The following is a 20,582-nucleotide window of genomic DNA, read 5'->3' on the forward strand; positions in this document are numbered from 1 at the left end:
CCACTTTTCGAAGTAGAAGGCTTGAGGAGCCCCTGTAACTCGATTGAGCAAAGTTATCAAATCTCTGTATTCCTCCTAGAAGTCGATCCTATGCAGTGTATTGGGAATCTTGTTCAGGCGAGGCCGACTTTTGAGCAACCAATTCTTATTGATGAGATTCAGACAAGTGTCGGGATCATCTTCGTAGATTGACCTGGCTCCTTCTAAGCTTTTGTAAATCATATCTTTATGTTCTGGAAGATGAAGAGCTACACTTATAGCTTCCTCTGAAAGGTAAGCTAAGGTGTTCCCCTCCTTGGATACGATCGTCCTTGATTGTGAGTCATAGTGGCGGGCACACTCGATCATCAACTCATGACACTTGACTGCTGGAGGGAAACCTGTCGCCTTGATGATGCCACTTTCGATTATCTTCTTCGCAACAGGTGATGGCTTGCCAATGTAGGGGACTTCTCGAAACTTCTTCACATTGAAGTTTCCTAAGTTGGTGTCTCCGATATTACTCCATTTGGACACGATCCTGGTCTCCAAATCGTCATGCTTCTGATCTTCTTTGATGAGAGCCGGGCGACTAGTAGATACTCCAGCCTTAGGAGTCGCCATCTTGACACCTACACAACATTTCCAAATTAGTCCTTGAGCGTTAAAGGGTAGAAAACAAGACTCAAAAGAAGGATTTAAGATATTAATTTAGGAAATTTCATGATAAATCTAGAATTATCATTTCCTAATTAATTAATCGACACTTAAGACTTTTCTAAAAAAATGCCCATAAATCAAGTCTTGAATAAGGATATTAAGATAATTTTGCCATACCTCCTCTTGAGTACTAAACTCTAAGACCTTTGAAAATGATGCAAGAAAAATGGATTTTGCTAGGCAAGGTTTAAATCATAGCCCTCTCTTGGATGAATTGCGCCTCCTCTAGCTTCAAAAAGAATAAATTCCACCCTCCTTAGTATCCACGCTTAGTAGAAATTCACTCCAAACAAGCTATATTTCGCTCCTCCAATTTGCTCTTCAATTTCGCACTTAGAAGGAATGAATGAATGATTTGAAATGTAAAGCAACACTCCTCCATTAAATAGAGCGCTTACCCTACTCCCTTCAAGGCCGACTTGGCAAAAAAGGGGTAAAAAATAAATAAAATCTCTAAAAAAGGGTGGCCGACTTGCCTATAAAGGCAAAATAATTCCCTTGAGCGCTCAATTTAAATTTTTTAAAAATTAATTTTAATCCTCCAAGGTAAAATTTCGATTATTTCAAGGTTTAAAATTAATTTATTAAATGCAAAATGCTTTTAAATTAATGCGAATTTAAATTTAATTTTCCAAATGTCTCAAATTTAGCAATTTTGGCGATTTAGTGCAAACTGGAGAATATCAATTTTTTGATCAAGGTCTCAATGAAGCTTGCTAATGATTTCGCCCTGGACCCTCTCCAAGGGTCAGGAGCGATTTTCCAAATTTAGCCTTGAATATTTCGTACCTTGACTCTAAAATCTCCTGGAGGGTGAATTCATATCCAGTTAAGGTCTTGCATTTCAAATGTTGGCATTCTGCATGAGGAGTTTAGGTGGAAATATGGATTTCGCCCTGGACCCTCTCCAAGGGTCAGGAGCGATTTTCTCATTTTAGGTTGTAATCCACCTTAGCTTGATTGTTGAACTCTCAACGTAATTTCCAAGATCCATTTCCTTGCACCATTGAGTTACTTCATCAAAAATCTTGAAGGAAATAATGCTTTTAGAGGAATTTCACCCTGGACCCTCTCCAAGGGTCAAGAGCGATTTTCCAAATTTGGCTCAAAATTGTCATTTTTCAAAGTTCAAAATCTCTTCAAGGCATCTCAAATAGGTCTTCCCACTGAATTCCAGACTTAGCTCTATCCAACTTAGGAGAAAAAGTGTGATTTTGGTGTTTTTCGCCCTGGACCCTCTCCAAGGGTCAGGAGTGATTTTTCTTTCCTAGCCCAGGATCATCAATTTTTGGAAGCAAATCTTTATTCATCATGTCTTTGGAGGCCTTTTTTTACCTTAGTATAACCTTGCCTTAGCACAACCTTGAAGGGAACATGTTGGTTTTATGATTTTCACCCTGGACCCTCAGCAAGGGTCAGGAGCGACTTTTTGGTTTTTAAGCATATTCCTTCATTCTTTAGACTTCAAATCACCTCTAAGGCATAACACATCACGTCCTTCTCCTATCCAAGCAAGATTTTGTCTTAATTCTACAAAAAAAAGGAGAGAACCTTGGAAATTCGCTCTGGACCCTCTCCAAGGGTCAGGAGCGGTTTTGATAATTGCCTTCAAAACTTTCATTCTTAACAATCCTTCTTCACTTCAAGGCAATTCAAACATCATTTCAAACTCATGCCTAGGCTTAGCTTCGTTCAAACTCAGAGGAAAAGGTCCAATGTTAGGTTTTTCGCCCTGGGCCCTCAGCAAGGGTCAGGAGCGATTTTCCCTATTTAGCTAGATTGCTCCTTTGTTGATCATCCAAATTATCTTCAATGGGTAAAACATGCCTTTTCACATCCATTCCAATCATAAAAATCATTTTGACCTTGCAAGAAAAAGGTGCTTTTGAGAATTTCGCTCTGGACCTTCAGAGAGGGTCAGGAGCAAATTTTGCCATTGTGACAAAAATGCTTCACTTTTCACCTTAAAACCTCTTTGCTAAGTAAGATCTCATCTTGTATTGTGCTATGAATAAGATTTCATGCCCCAAAAAGGTCAAAAAATGTGTTTATAAAGAATTTCGCTCTGGACCCTCAGCAAGGGTCAGGAGCGAAATTACCTTTCCTAAGCAAAACTCCTTCATCTCTTCATCTTCAAACAAGTTTGGAGGCTTCATCACACTCATTTCACCATTCATCATGCCTTTGACATCTCAATTTGACCAAACAAGGCCAGAAATGACTCCAATAGGAATTTTCGCCCTGGACCTTCAGCAAGGGTCAAGAGCGAAATTTAGATTTTCAAAAAAGTCATCCATCTTTTCAAGTTAAAACTTTCTCAGGCGGGTAAAGGGAGTTGTTCACTTTCCACTCATGCTCAAAGCTTGGTCTTTTTCACTGCAAAATAAGGAAAACTCAAAATTTTGCTCTGGGCCCTCAGCAAGGGTTAGGAGCGAATTTGTCTTTCTTGCCCAAAATTCATCATTTTTCATGTTTTCAAACCTTTAAATGCATCAAGTGACGTCCAATCTTCCTTCCGGGAGACCCTGCACAAAACAAGTTAGCCAAAATTAGTGCCAAATAAACTTAAACAACATTTTCGCCTTGGACCTTCAGAGAGGGTCAGGAGTGAACTTCTCATTTTAGGCTAAACTGCTCAAAATTTAAGTCTCAAACCACTTCACAAGGCACAGTCAGGTCATTTTCAAGGCCAGGAACCAGTTAGCAAGTCCTCTCAAAACAAGAAATTGTGTTTAGAATGAAGTTCGCCCTGGACCCTCAACAAGGGTCAGGAGCGAATTTTCTATTTCAGGCATCATTTTGCTCTCAAAAAATCAATCAAGAACACACAATTTCACCTTAGAACATGTCAACACTTAGTCAAAATTGTGAAGGAAAGCCAGTCTACAAAGAATTTCGCCCTGGACCCTCAGCAAGGGTCAAGAGCGATTTTTACACTTTCAGGCTCTTGATCCATTTCGTTCCCTATTTATCTTAGCCCACTAGACTCCCTTTCTTCACTAACCATGCTTAACTGACTCAGACTTGGGAACAAACAGGACTTTATCCTTAAAACCCCTATTCAATTCTAGACCTAACCTGAGACCTATTTGACTCCCCAGACCTAACCAATTTGACTTTCCTGAAAGGTTTACCTCATTCCAGCAATCTCAATTCTTCAAGGAGATATTTAACAATTTTCCAAAATTTGACTGGACTTAGCTTGAATGAAACCAAAAAAGAACCCTTAAGGTTTAGCCCTAGCCCAGACAGACCACTCACTCACTCAAAACCCTAAAAGCAGAGAGAAAGCAAAACAAAAGCAAAAAGAGGGGGTCCCCATTCTAATGGGGGGATGTGTGAAATGGTCAAAACACTCCCCTGGCTCAAGCAAAGCCTACCATCCTATTGATCCCCTGGCGACACTCAAAATGCAAAGGCTAACAGACAAACCCTAAACACCTAGAAAACAAACCCTAGAAAGCAAAAAGCAGGGGTCCCCATTTGTAATGGGGCGATGTGTGAATACGTCACAACAAGGACCTAATCAATAAATGATCAGATAATTGTCCTAATTACTCCAACAATCTAAACTCACACAATTCAGTTCAGACATAATTTGTTTCTTGTCCTCAAAGGTAGAAAACTATGATAAGTCTCCCAATGTCCCAACAAGAGTAAAAAATTTGTCCAAGAACAACCATGAACTATGAAATGCTTCTTCAAAGCTTCAAATGGACTACAAACACTACACCTCAAACTAAATTTTATTACCATGATCCTTCCTAATCTAGTTGTCAAACTCTCTCTCATTCCCACATCATCCTCCTTGACTTCTTTGGCCCCCTGTGATGGAGATTTCCTACCACAACTTCCCCTTTTTTGTCTTCATTGCCTAATGTTAACAAACTTCCAATGAATTCACTGCCGCGTCTACAACTTGCACTCCAAAGCTTCAATTTGCATATGTTAAATCAACACTTCACTATGAAAACAGATGTACACAAATGCAAACCTTCAAATCGTTGAATGGAGCAGCTAGTGAAAACCTCCTAGCAAACCATATCTCAATCTAAACTCCATGTCTCTTCTCCTTGTGTCTAGATGATAGTTGGTGTCTAGTAAAAAGAATTAAATCGCCCAAGATTACACCCAATTCTTCATACAAGATATATCCTTCTAAGCGCCACATTTTTTGTCTTTTTTCTAATTTTTTTTAATGCAGTTTGTATTCTTGTGAAAATCAATGCCCAAATAAAGTCTCATTGGGATTTATATCGATCAGCATAACTAGAATAAGATTTCAAGTACCCAAAGTAAACTCCGCCTTGCTAATTCAAATGCCCAAATAAAAACAACTCTGAACCAGCCTTAAGGCTCTAAGAAACAATTAACCCAATGGCCCAAAAAATCTGAAATGTCTATCTAATTACCCAAAATCTGCCCTGTAACTCAAAACAAAGGCTTCAGTTCAAAACCTTCAACACAAAGCTTTACCATCATTCTTCAACCAAATCTGCAAGAACTCCTTTTGCACAAGCTGAGACTCCATTTGAATCTCACAAAATTGACCAGGGAGGATCTCTCACCACTATAGGCAATCTTCTTCAAGAAGGCTTCCAATCACCAAGAGGCTAAAACAAAGACAATTCAAATCTTAAAACCCCAAGGGTTCACCAAAGAGAAAAAAATAAAATGCTAAATGAGCCCCTCAAATGCCTTTTATACATTTTCCCACCAAACTTTCTAAAAAGCCCAATTTAAAATTGAAAGCCCTTTTCATTAAAAATATTGATAATTTGATACGCAAGGTCCTTGTTTTATGAATCCAAGATTTAAAACTCTTCACCTCGGTTCCAATGAGTTATAACACTAAGGTGCATTTAAAATATTTTAATCAAATTTAAACAACCTTAATAAAATAATAAAAATAAGCCATTAATATGCCCATTTTCCAAAAATTGTCGGATCACATCAGAATTGAAACCTAACTGCACTAGAGTGATCCCAATGATGAATAATGATCAACGAAGCCAACTAGGCGACTTACTATAAATAGACAACCTCTCCACAATTCTTAAAGAGCACTCCAGAAGCCAAAAATCACCCCAAAAAGAGGCATATGAATCCTTCAAACCACCGAAGCTCACTAGAAACATCAAAAAACCCCTCAAGAGACGGACAACCACCGAGAAGGTCAGAACCAACTGCATTGCAAGAGAACATTAAAATGGGGACACTACAAAAAATGCCTACCTACAGAGGAGAGCATGGAGAATATGATTAAAATGATACAACAAATGCAACCACAAATACAAATGACCCTTCTATAGAAATTATAAAACAATTCGAGGATGCAATACAAAGATCACTCAACCAGATTAACCACTTGAAACAAGATAAGAAGCAAAAAAAAAATTAGATTATCAAAGAGTGTAGTAGAAAAGTGGACAAAATTTGGCAAAAGTGACAATGGCCAAAAGAAATTGAATGAAGAGATTCAAAACTTATAAAACACGTGTAACAATGTCTCCATGCTATAACAGTATTGTGAAAACTACCCACATACTACAAAAGCTCAGAAAACCCAAATGGATACTACAGAAAATAAATACTTTACAGCTCTATGAACTACAATGTGATCACTAATCTAAAGCTGATCATGCAATAGGTTACTGTGATTTCTTGTATCAACTTAAGTTTATTGACAGCTATTATAAAAATCCCATATACTGAAAACCTATCAAATTCAGAGCAGAAACTGAATGATATATTGATGCTAGTAGTGTATAACAAAGATACATTTAGCAAGGAATACAACTTATGAATCCCGAACTACCAATTTTATCCACTGACAATAAGTATAGTCTGATTATGCAAAAAGATAATACAGATTCAAAATTTTTACATAACCAAGCCCACTCACAAATTGCCTGAAAGTGCTGATACAACAAAATGCACTGAATTATGACAAATCTTCAACCTGTACAACTGCCGCTTGTTGCTATGACTTTATATGGATTGTCCCAACCATAGTTGAAAAACTCGGACTCGCCACGGACTCGGCAAACCAAAAATTTGGACTCGGACTCGGACTCGTGAAAGACTCGTGAAAGACTCGGCAAGGACTCGGCAAAAAAAAAAACCGTAGTTTTACAAAAAAACATAAAGAAATTAATGCATTTAGAGAACATAAGAGCCATAATTGAAACATTACACATGTCACATACTCATAGTTTCAAACTTTCAACTCTAAAATGTATAATACCAAGATTTCTTCAATGCTAATTATGCTTTTATATGGAGCCTAATCAGACTCGGAGGTTAAATTTTCCCTACTTCCATCGGCGCAATTTCCCCCCATATTTTTCGACGGGGGTTTCGGGGCAATGCCCCCAAGTTGGGGTCAAGGGGCATCGCCGAAAGATCCTAAAATTTGACTAAGTCTGGAAAATTGAAGAATCCTCCAAAAACTAGATTTTGCATTATAACTCCTGGAGGTTCGAAACCACTCTCAAACATCCTGACAGTATATATGGAATATAACTTAAAGTCTGGAATGTCATCTTGATCTTCAAATGCCCTGAAATTTGGCTAAGTCTGGAATGTCTTCCTGATCCTGAAATCTGACTAAGTCTGGAAAATTGAAGAATCCTCCAAAAACTAGATTTTGCATTATAACTCCTGGAGGTCCGAAACCACTCTCAAACATCCTGACAGTATATATGGAATATAACTTAAAGTATAAGAAAGAAGATTATACTTAAATGTTATATTCCATATATGAATCCTGACGGAGAGACCTAATTTTTTCACATGTTAAACTCAATTTTAAAGCTTGCATGACATTTTCTCTGGGTCGCACGAGTCCATCTGAAAGACTCGCGAGTCCATGCAAAAGACTCGCGAGTCTTTCAGATGGACTCGCTAGGACTCGCCTCGGCGAGTCCTGGCGAGTCGACTCGTGGCTCCCATGGACTCGCGAGTCCGTGGCGAGTCCGTGGCGAGTCCACGAGTTTTAAAACTATGGTCCCAACTATGAATGGGAGACGTATGACAATAGTTTGAGCTGTCCCGGTGATTCACAAAGTCTGCAGCAACATTAACAAGGTCTGGACTGCATAAATCTACCAACCAGATCTGTACAGACTCTTCTTAGGTTTGGCACTTAATCAAAATGCAATGATCAGCCTCCCAATAGTTGGAGCAGCTCTAAATTGTCCACTGATTTTTATAGTTACCCCTCCTTTATGTGGCGCTCAAATCCAGCCTCAATTGTTGGTGATCAGCCTCTAAAAAAACACGAAAATACTTGAAATTTCCAGTCACTAGGGTTTGGCTAATAAAGTGCCCTGAATGTCTGAATTTTACTTCACCCTTCGGCTAGGATAAACAGATCCAACTCCAAATGATGTCCAAATTCGTTAAAAAAAATCTGAAACTCAATATATAAACCCTCAAATATGCATTGTAATGAAATGATGATTTTTGCTTGCATAAAACACTGTAGCAGCACTGTTGCACATTGAGAAGATTTTCAAATCCTCCATAAACCAACGCACTTGTGATTCCCAGATGGAATCTGGGAATCACCCAAAATTGAAAGCAAGAGATTTTTTCCTAATCCCAAATGTGGAATCCAATAGGTTTTCATCCTCTCAAACCCCGAACAAACCAAGGGTTTTCATCCCTAGATACCCAAGATTGAACAAACTGCCCAAATGTGAAAATTGGATGCAAAGGATAATTTAAATGATTTCCAAATGAAGATAGGCACCTCCTTAATATACCTTTTCAAATTGGGCCCTTGGGTCCTAAATTTCCCTCCAAGTGTTGAAAAATATATTTTATTTTTATTTTATTTTTATACTAATGTTTAAAAACACCTTTTATTTTTTTAATTATAATAGTATTACTATTAAGTTGCCCTTAAAATTAGAGATTATTGGACACACCTTAAATAAAATTATTAATCATCATAATTCAAAATTAGGGGACATGATATTTCATCAAGACCGCCATTACAAAGATCGTACGCATTTTCTCAAATAAAACAATCCCAAACAAACACCTGATCTGTAGCCACTTTCTGATTGGGGGATTAAGAAAACCACATACCATATAAGTCACAAACCACCAAGTAAACAAAATAACCTATGCATCACAAAGACGCAATTCTTTATTAACTTCTTCCTTCTTTCAAATCTCAGTTACACTACTTCTGTCTGCTTATACAAATACATTCAATTTCTTCCATAAAAGATCCTACATGTGTTTTAATTTTTATAATTTAGACTACAATTTTTTGTCAGTAAATCTGAAAGACAAACATGATGCGCAATATTACATTTTTTGTATGTGGGTCCAACTGAAATTGTCTTACTCTACCAAGTACCAACAGTCCTAAAAGGCTAACTCAAACAACATTTACTTATTCCATGTTTCTCAATATTTTCTAGCGATTAGAAGAGGGATGTTCCTGCAACTTATTATTTCTGCCACCGATTATTTGTTCCCAAATTATAAATGCGCAGCATCTTTCTCGTAATAAATAGCATCAAAACAATAAGTTTCCAAATGTCTTTATGATATAACAGCAAAGGTCTGCATGCATGGCATACACTTTATAATCTTCACCTTCATGGAGGACCTGTTGCAGGAACAATGACCATGGTTGTTGGCTGGAACTGAAGAAAAGTAGTCAGTTGATGTAGAAAAAAGGGATGGGATTCACAGCTGGGACAAATTTAAAGTTTGAAGAGTTTTCCTGTTTCTTTAGTTTTGCATATATAAGTTTTATATGGAAAAGGATATGACCTTAATAACCAATGTTATTTCCTTTAAAAACTTGGATTTTCATCTCTCGCTACTGGTACTTTTTTTTTTCAGGGTACGGTGACATATTTCGGGCAAGTATGATCCCGCTTTACCGAAGAATATGCAGATTCATTTATGTGAAAAAAAATAGAAATTCGATAGGCTGCATAGCCAGGCAGGCCATGAAAACTCTATAGTTCCTTTTTAGTTTTATTTACAGTTTCTAATCTTTTTCGCCTTTACAAAGAGAATTAAGAATCAATGATTTCCAAAGCCATGAAAAAAGGAAAGTAAAACATACAGGACTCTGAGTATCTTGTGTCTTTAGGGGTTCCGCACTGCCACTAGAAAATTGCAGGGCTCTCAATTTTCCTGCAAGTAATGCGAAACATTTATCCTCATAAATTTAAACAACGCTATCAACTTTCGACAAGACAGAAATGTATTTTTTCTTCTTTGAGAGAAACAAACCATTGAGAAGTCTGTGGTGGTCGTGTCTGCCCCGGGAGAGCAAAGTGCGGATCAACATGATGGAAGAGCGGTCGCGAGATCGAACCCCTGTGTACAAACTTAGATTAAATGCTTGTGATTATGCCTAAAAGCTCGGACGATTAAAAAGAAGTTAGATTAAACGATTGTGATCATGCAGACAAATTAACGGGATTGAGCAGAAGTTAGATTAAAAGCTTGTGATTACGCCTAAATATTCGCAGGATGAATCTTCTTCGTCGAGAGTTGAACCCCTGGCGTAGCAACTACTTCCCTACTGAATGAAATTCAAAACGCTGGGGAAGAGTTCTCATCTCGAAGAACAAGCTTCATTTTTTAATTTAGTATAAAACAATTTCTGAATTTAATAATCAAATTTCTTTGTGGCTTTGATGTAAATAAAAGAATGCTTTTTAAGCCCAACATGTCTGTCACATCCACATCTAGTAGGTAACGTGCACACAAAGACACGAACATAAAGGTTGGCAATCATTTTAGTATTGTTAGGATAAAGATAGTTCATTGCATACATAAGAATGGGGAATAAGAATAAAAACTATAAGCACTAGAACCTAGTAGCATGATGTAAAGAAATAAAATGCTTTGAATTCCACTTCATATTTATGTTAAATTAATTAAATAAATATAATTAATAAATATTTATTTTAGATGATAGAATATTTTTATTGAAACAATGTAACAAAATTACATAGAATTAAGCAATCAATAGATTGTTAAGAAAATAAAATAAATTAAAGAATTATCAATCTTATATAATTCAAAAAAAGTTTGGGGCAAAAAGAGTAGAACTCTAAAGTCATCATACAAATTGGAAACCTACTGAAAACTTGAACAAACAATGAAACTGCTAATAGCACAACAAATCATTAACTGTAGAATTTGGTACTTGCATTAGGATAGATGATAAAATGAAATATTTAGTTTTAAGATTCAAAAAACATAAAAGATAAAATGAAATGTTTAATTAGACGATAGAATTAGGATAGATGATAAAATGAAATATTTAGTTTTAAGATTTATAAAGATAAAAGATGAAAATATTATTTTGAATTGCTTTAACATTATCAAAAATTAAATTACTTGTTTAATGAATATTTAGAGTTTGAATTATCAAAAATATGTTATAAATTGATTGTGTGATCATTATGAATTCGATATTGACTATTCCAAACCTAATTTGACATGTGAATTTGATGTGATGCATGTGATAGATTTAATAAAAAGTGTGCCCAAAGATATACTCATATTTGCCTTCTAGATATTTGAATGTGTTAAGATGGTGCCTTATGACACTATTAAAGAGTTTGCCAACTCTCTAGATAAATGAGATCTCCTAAGCCAAACAACTTGGTGGAATAAGTCAAAGGCAATGAGAAAGACTAAAGATACTATTTGCAAACATGTAAATGACCTTTATGGTGATGATTTGATTGCTTTTTGTGCCTTTGAATTCAAAAATAAATTAATATCCAATCCCATCATGCGGTCCGCAATACCACAATTAACCTACCATAAATAAAATTATCTAATTTTATTATGATATGCTTAAGTGCTAAAAGAATATTGTTGTTGCTTTATTTTATTCTCCTATATTTAGTTAATTACTTTATTGAATTGTATGCACCTAGAATAGGATAAGTTTGCTAAGATAAGTATCTACTTGGATAGATTGTAGTTGCATCATGTGACTTGTACCTTTTTAAATTTAGTGGAGATATTGTGCATGCATGCAACTATATTTCTTTTATCCAACATTTATTATACATTCACATCTCTTAGTGGTGTACCATTATATGTTTTCATGTAGCTCTTATATAAGTACTGTAATCTAAACAAACATCTCGTGTATTTACATATTTTGAATAAAATGGTTTTTTGTTTTTTTAAATTGGTTTTTAATGCTTTCATTAAGGCCTTCTTAATTTTGGGTGGCTATCTCCATTATCAAATCTTACATGGTATCAAAGCAGTTGAGAGCATTTGGTTAGTCTCTTTGAATGTCTAGGATTACAAATCATGGTTTTTCTTGAAAGACTAAGTATGTTATGCTCTTGCATCAAATGATGATCTAGAAATTGTTTAAATGATAGAAAGACTACATTATGGATGTTTCTCTTTGTGGCTCTATATTATAAATGTACTTTGGATATTGATGAAGCGAAATAGAGTTTATTGTTGAGTCTAGAGTATTTCAAATAGTGAATTTTGTCTTTTGTTGCATCTAAAATTTAAGGCAAGATTTTGAAAAGATTTCATTTAAAATATGCTTAGAAGATTGAGCGGGTTGTTGTCATTTTGGATCATTTTGGGTCACATTTGACTATGCCATTACATTCAAACGGCCCAAAAACTTACAAATTGAATATCATTTCATCAAAGTAGATCACTTGGCTTGAGACCCTCAAATAAAATCTTTTGCTGATTTTTTCAAGTTTTGTTTGCATAAGGTTGTATACCTCATAAAGATCTTTAAAAAGCTATTTTAGATTCATTGAAAAGGGGACTTCGAAATCTTTTCAACGATTGGTCACAATAAAATTTTGGAAGTATTGAGCAAGATATCATGCTTTAAAATTTACCTCTAATTATAATTTTTTAACGAATCTTTCTATAATGAATTTCGATAGAGTTGTTATAACTCATTATGTATTGTAGGTTGAAATAGATCTATAATTTTAGTATTATAGCTTTATTTTGGTATTTGTGACACATCAAGATCAAGACCACTTAATACCATTTAACAAGTGGAAATTATACGTGCACTGTATATAAAGTGCTAAAATCATTTTTTGTTGGGGGGTTTCATGATAGTACGATTTTGTGGTTTAATTTTCTTTTGATGGTCAATTTCTTGATTGACCTATTATGGGGCTAATTTAAGGAGATGATTATGAATATTTCAAAATTTCATCCTTTTTATTATTATGTTGAATAAACAAAACTATATGTCTTAGCAAGATGCAAATATAAAGCAATTTAGATGGCTTCATCTCTTGCCCCATCTCTACAGAGTTGTTCTTCGAGTATTCTTCCAAAAGGATGTATAGGATGAAAAGAATGACCATGTCATAATATTATTTGATTATTGTGTACATGTCAATATTATATGGACGACTACGCATATCAATTGCCCTTCTAACCTTTAGACAAAAATATAGGAAATGTATGGAGATCCAAATGAAGCTCAATATTTAGAGGATCTTACTATGGATTTTCTAGTACCCTTCAATGAATTTACACCATATGTCCATAATGCAACCAAGCAACTTTCTAGATAGGAAAAATTTGAATGTTATGATAACATGGGGACTTCTCTTGACACTTATAATCCTCCTATAGAGTCTCCTATAAATTCTTTGGCATTTACAACTCATGTGGTAGTTTTAGAGGTGTTATCTTCTTCTTTATCTCTAAGTCGGTATATTTAAGCTAGGGAATCTTATATTCAAGCAGTAGAAGATACATTTGATTTCCATACTCAAACATCTTGCATTGACACATCATCCATGGATAAGTAGTATAGTCTAATGACATGCACTATGATCTCATTCCCATTATCCTTTTCTTTCACCAAGTCTAGTGTTTCTTTAACCATAGCTTCTAGTGATTTAGTTCCATAGGTCATTTGTGTTATTCTAAATATAACTCCTTGGAATAAGTGTTTGTTATATCTATCAAGTTTGTTTTATGAGTCTCATCTTATAGAATTAGATAACAATATATGATACATTCATCTTGTCTTCAATAACAACTCTTGTGAAGTTGTATCATCTTCTATAGATGTCCCAAGGGCACATTAAAACCCTCTTATTCCTTCTCCGCCTAGATATTCTTCTACAATAAATTTTTACAAGTACTCATGAAACAAAAGATCTAACTTAGTTATCATTCTTGTTGACATATTTTATGTCAGTATTAAATTCTCTTTGGTTAAGTTGTCTTCCCTATGGTGAGCACCATACACCCATGGTTACTATACCCAAATCTCGCATAGTACCAAATTCATCTTATTAGCATTTTTTCATAAATTGGCATTGGTTTGGAGAATCTTGAACTATTTTTGGAGGCATCATCCACAACTTTGGTACATATTCTTCTTTTTTCCATGTATGGTTCTAGATTGTGGCTTTATTTATTTGGGCATGGGACCCCTGATTTGGCACTACCATGATGACATATGAATAACTTCCAAAGACATCATTTTCTTCCCTCATATTCTTTTGCATAATGGGGAGATCTTCTACATATACCTTAGGCTTTATTTATTTGTAAGAAAAGGAATGGTGTTTAATAATCTAAGATCATTTTCATTACTTGATGTTATCCTTCATTGGTGCAAGAGCCTGTATATTGAGGAGTTGTCAAATGGTTTATCTTCTTCTCTCTATTCTAAGGGAGTTTTTCCTTGCATGAGGTTTTATCCTTCATAGTCTTTCAAGTGGGATTGCCTAGCCTTTCTCTCTTCATTCCCACTTCAAGGGAAATTTATTCTACAAAAATTCTCCTTTCTCCTTAAGAACATTATTTTGTATACTAATACCAAACACAGCTACACATTTGTTTGGACCTATTCATTGACATGTCCTGCTTACCTAAACTATATTTATGTGGAGTATTGGTGTTTTCTTGCATTTAGTTAATTACTTTATTGAATAATGTGTGCGCATAAGATAATATAAGCTCATTTAGGTAAGTATTCGCTATGGTGTTTTGTACTTGCACCTCATGCATTCACATCACTTTGTGGTGTATCCTATATATACCCACTCATAGCTTTTATGCAAACAACCTATTCAAGTAAGCTATCTCGTGTATTTACATTATTTGAATATAATGTTGGATGTTGTTGAGAAGTTTGTTGGAATGATGTGTTGTCATTGATGTCAACATATTCTTCGGTGTATTCCAGTATTGCAATTAGGTTGAATGAGTTGGTTTAGCCTGTGTATTGTAGATGAGTTGATGCAGATTAAAGGGTTTCTGGTATATTGTTTGTAGATGGTTCATTCCCATTTGCAAAGGTCTGCATGATATTTTGATCAAGTTATGAGGTCCGATATTGATGATTTTATTCAGTTGTTTGTGTTATTTGGTATTTTGGTTTGTGCTCTGTATTGCTCCAAAATTGTAATATATTTAGTTGTGGATGTGTGGGATGTATTCTAGATATTGATGTGTGTCCTTAGTTCGATTGGTTCATGATTTGGAAATCCACAAGAAAATCTTCCAGGTTAACAATCAGTTATGTTGATGTTCTTAAGTTTCGGTAGAGAGATGATGATGATTGTAGTAATTCGAGTTGTTATGGTTGTTGTGGTGCAATTCACGTTGCTTGTGAATATCTCTAGATTGTGTTATATGCGTATTGATGGTCTGCATTGATTATTGTGTGCATTATTAAAGGTTTTCCTTGTCTGGTGATGTTCTTCGTGTTATACGATATTCATGGTGTGGTAGTGTGTTGTGGATGATCGAGGCATAATTCTTGGAGGTGTTTCATATTTGTGATCGTTGTTTAGGTCTAGACTATGTCTTCGTAGACAATGTTTTGGTTTGCATGCATTGTTGTAGTGTGTGTGATTATATTTTTGTAATACATAGTGTGTGTTGAGCCGACCTATATTTCATGGGTTGATGACTTGTATAAATGGATTTAATAATTGTTGAGAGATATTATGCTATGTGTGAATATTGTATCAATCATTCACTAGTAGGGAAGTTGTGTGAAGTTGTGTGAAGAAGTGTGTTGTGGAGCAGATTTGATAGTGAGCTTAACCAAAACTGTACCCAAGCATATGGAGATGCTATTTTCATAATTCATGTATTCTAGATAGTTATCTGAATGCTTTTGTAAGTCAGTGAGACTTCCTGTAAGGCAGTGAGCCTTCCCTAAGGGTTGTAGCCCTTCTTGGTTTCTTGTTTGAGCAGTGAGCTCTAGGTAGTGTGCCTGAATGCATGTCCATCCCCCATTGTAATATTTCACTTACTCCTACTAGGGTATTATCTCATTATGGGTAGGTTCCCATCATGGTTTTTCCCTTAACCGGGTTCTCCACATCAAAAATCTTGGTGTTATATGTGTGTTATTGATGTGGTGTTGTTTCTTGTTGTTAATTATCAAATCTGATTTGTGGTTTGAGTTGCAGTAAGTTTTTGAGAAAACTGATTCACCCCCCCCTCTCAGTTTGTTGCATTGTTGCCAACATATAATATAATTATTATAATGTTGATTTTCTATATGCTTTCCTTTATGCCTTTTTTTTTTTTTTTAATCTTGGGTGGCTATCTCCATGGCCAAATGTTATAGAGATCTTTCGATATCATGATAGAGAAAAATATCACATGAAAGTATGTGCTAGACTAGCTCATAACAACCAGTAGAAATGGGTGAGAAATTTTGACTTTGACTATAATTTTCTTAGATATAGGATCATCCTTGTGCTCCTCAAGGCTAAATTAGACAACTCCCTGGTCACATATAAATAATCTATAAGGATGACATGGTTCTCTCAAGGTAGTGAGTAAATGCATGAAAATAAATGACAATAGGGATGAATAGGGATCATATGTAGTGGAATTGGTGCAAATAAGATTGATATCAATATAGATAATGATCAAGCCTCGAGCCAAACCTAACACAAGGCTATACCACTTGTCTTGATATGTTATTGATTAATACATTACCATCACATTAGTAGTGATACAAAATGGGAAATGACATAGGTATGTTAATTTCACTATCACACATACCTATCTTAAATATATTTATCTAAAATATATTGAGATAAATTAGTTTTGAGATGTTTATATTAGAATTGTGTTGTATATTAAACACTCATCTTGAGAATGATGTTTCCCAACATCTTTTAGATGGATTATTAAACTTTTATAGCCAAGATATTAAGTTTCTAAATTTTGAGGGGTGTTATATACGTGGGGGTGATTACACTACTTTACATTAAATATCTAGGCCAATAAATAATAAAATTAAATACACACCCAGCTAACTTGGATAAATGGGTTAGGACCATAAACAATAACTACTAAATACAATGAATTTAAATATAATAATTAATTAGATTCATGTTGGAAAAATGATGTTAAAGACACGAGGAGTTTACTTGTCATAATATTATATTTATAGGGTTTGTACAAGTGACTCTCCAATTTCGCAAATTGATTTTATTTCACCCTAGCTCAAATCTATACATGTGGAATTAATCTTCATGAGTATAGAAACAATCTATCATGTAGACCTAAACTTCTATCTATGTAGTTGAACTTACAAAACTCATATACTAGAAATTTTCTCACCTACATCTTTTGATGTATGAATTTGAGTGAGGACTAGATATGTTTACAAACACCTTTTGTGAAATTGTAATAGAGGAAATGTGACTCTATCAAAAGGAAGACGTAGTTTCTTTTAGAGTCATTTTCACTACATACATTCAGATATATCTAACTAGTTAAAATGCTTAAATGAAAAGAAATTTTGAAAATATATTATTATAGATAGATAAAATAAACATTCTAATACTTCAAGTAGGAAACACATATAACATACAATGTGAAGTTGGAATTTGAGTGTTTCAATCATGGATGTTAATGCCATGTGAAAATGTCCTCACATGATATTGCCATCTCATCTAGACTTAAATAGAGAACACTCAAAAAATGACACAAAAAGTTAGTTGTTGAAAAGGGGTCATAAGCATTTTGAGAGGGCAAAAAGGCTAATGCAAGGGTTGAAATGAGCCTTCACAAACACTAGGGGGTGAACTATAAAGTGGATACAAAAGTATAGGTGAAACTGCAAGGGTATACAATTTTTGACACTACAAGAATCTATTGAATTATGAGGGTCTTGTTTTACTCAATCAAATGCATAGGATGACCAATTTAACTACTTTAAAAAATGACCAAGGACAAGGGCAAGCAGGCAATTGGCTTAGGATGATGTCATGAGAAAACAATGTATAATTGACTCCTCTTTAAGCTCCTTGACATAAATATTTTTTTCATATTCTAACAGATTCCTCAATTAGTGAATGTCTTTAAATACAACATAACACACAAATCAATACAAACATGTGCTAATTCAACTCATATTGGCTAGTGAAAACATCAATGGGTTGTAAATTTAATTTTCAAATTTTAGAAAGTTTAAAGTTTAGATCTACTACTACAACAAAATGACCTAGGTCAAATTTGTTATTGTAGATCTTATTTGGAAGTAAGGAAAAGGAGATCTAGCGATTGGGATCAATCTTTGAGGGTGATAATGGGATAGGTATGTGGTGATATCACAAGCCTAATTCATTCAATAATATGTCACTTGGAGAATGATCATTGCATTAAGGACACCTCAATCTAAGTAGGCTAAAAACATAAGGGAAAAGGCTATTGATGTGTATTTTTCACCATCAATTGTCATTTAATTAATGCATCATGTATTGAACACTTCAAATATTACACTAATAGATGTGACCACAATGAAAACAAAGAAAGTTGTAATGAAGTGAGTGGATAATAAAAAAACTCGTGTGGGGGTGATTGGGACACTAAAATTCACCAATTTTTAATGAACTTCGCGAACTAGAACTTAATTGTACATGTGTATGCTGAAATTTGACCTATTTTATTTCCTTTCAATAACATAATTACACTAATAGATGTGACCACAATGAAAACAAAGAAATTTGTAATGAAGTAAGTGGATAATAAAAAACTTGTGTGGGGGTGATTGGGACACTAAAATTCACCAATTTTAATGAACTTCGTGAACTAGAACTTAATTGTACATGTGTATGCTGAAATTTGACCTATTTTTAAACCCTAAAGAGATCCAACCACTAACCCTAGATCTACAAACTAATTAAATACACAATCAATGGAGATCTACCGTGCATACAAATAACATAAAACAATCAAATATACCTTCACACACATTGTATGCTTGTCTCCATTGTTCTCCTGTCCTCCGTGATCATGTGTTGATGATGTTGCTCTCATATTTTTGTTGCACTTACACGAGATCAAGGAAGAATGGATGTGGTTGTGATGAGGTATGCTCTAGAATAATTTTGGCATTATGTAAGTATGATAAGGATTGTAGATTGAACAAAATGGAAGGAAGAAGCCTCTTTTATAGAGATCATCCTAAAAATGGAGGGTTTAGATTAAGAGGTTAAATAGTGAATGGCTAGTATCACATAGATGGAAGTGAATCAATAGGATTAGAGGATAGGTAAAGATGAATGGAGAGGATTAAGAGGTGAAAAGGTGAAAGATAAGGGTGAATAGGATTAAGAGGTTAAATTTGAAATGGACATGGATGAGAATAAGTGGTGGGTTCACTTTGGAGAAAGCACAAAGTGAATAAAGAGACAATTGACACTTGTTGTATGCTTATTAATTTAGATTGTGATCCATGTGAACAAGTTGCAGGGCTAGGATTAAAGAGGAAAAAGGTAATGAATTAATTAAATAACTAAAATATCTATTTAATTAATAGAGGAAAGGACTAGATATATTGAATAAATAAAATCTTAATTTAATTTAGGAGAAAAGGTGGGATTAAATAAATAATAAGTATTTATTTAAATTAGAAAGAAGCATAGTGGATTTATTAAATAAATTAAAATATTTATTAGATTAATAGTGGAAGAGGCTAATGAATTAATTAAATAAATAAAAATATCTATTTAATTAATAGAAGACATTGGGATAAAATAATTAAATAAATAATACTATTTATTTAATTGAAGGACAATTTTAGGTCTATAGTACATTAACTTACAATTAAGGTGATGAATTGAAATTTAATTTTCCCTTAAACTTGTAATTTAGGCTTTGAATTAAAATCTAAATTTCCTTTAACATGGTAACTAGTGTGGTGGACTAAAACTTGAATCTCCCATCAAGTTATAATTGATGTAATGAAATATAAGCCAAAATTGTATGAAGTTATAGTTGAGGTAGCAATTTAGAATGAATTTTCCATAATGTTGTAATTAACTTGGGTTGAGTGACCATGTCAAATTTTCCTAGGAATCATTACTAAGGTGGTGAATTGCTAATCAATATGATGTTTTTTGTATAAATCTATCGAGTGTTACATTAATCTATGAAGGATTGTGTAAAATATGGAAGCTTGTAAAAATATATAGATCCTTTTTGTAACTTTGTGGAGCATTATGTAAGGCTATGAAACATTATGTAAAGTTGTGGGGTATTGTATAAAACTATCGACCTTCCATAAGTTTATGGAGGCTTTTTTTTTAATCACTACCAGAGGGGGTAACTCCCTATATTGATCGAAAAAAAGAATTACATAATATGTGAGATAGTATTAATTCTAGATTCAATAGTTCATTGCTTTGCTCGATCTGTTGAGAGGAAAGAAGATCCCCAAATACACTTACATAGTTTGCAAAGGGTGTCATCTCACACTTTTTAATACCACCCCTGTATATTTATAGAGCTTCAAATAGCCATGACTTGTTTCTTGGAGACAACCTTGGCATCAAAGTTCCCAACAACATAGACACATTTGGGAGTGATACTAACTTTAT

At 34.4% G+C, this 20,582-nt stretch overlaps 1 protein-coding gene across 1 annotated transcript in view; it reads right to left on the bottom strand.

Annotated features, from left to right (window-relative positions):
- LOC131037325 (methylmalonate-semialdehyde dehydrogenase [acylating], mitochondrial) overlaps positions 1–10,362 on the bottom strand; it is a 160,020-nt gene extending 149,658 nt beyond the window's left edge. Inside the window, exons 1-3 of the mRNA XM_057969437.2 lie at positions 10,193–10,362; positions 9,967–10,053; positions 9,797–9,867 (exon numbers count right to left, since the gene is read on the bottom strand). Of these exons, the coding sequence (XP_057825420.2) occupies positions 9,797–9,867; positions 9,967–10,024 (129 nt within the window). The 5' untranslated portion in view covers positions 10,025–10,053; positions 10,193–10,362. The remainder of the gene's footprint in view (positions 1–9,796; positions 9,868–9,966; positions 10,054–10,192) is intronic.
- Between the last annotated feature and the right edge of the window lie 10,220 nt (positions 10,363–20,582).

Source organism: Cryptomeria japonica, chromosome 3 (assembly GCF_030272615.1).
Source record: "Cryptomeria japonica chromosome 3, Sugi_1.0, whole genome shotgun sequence".
NCBI classification, from domain to species: Eukaryota; Viridiplantae; Streptophyta; class Pinopsida; order Cupressales; family Cupressaceae; genus Cryptomeria; species Cryptomeria japonica.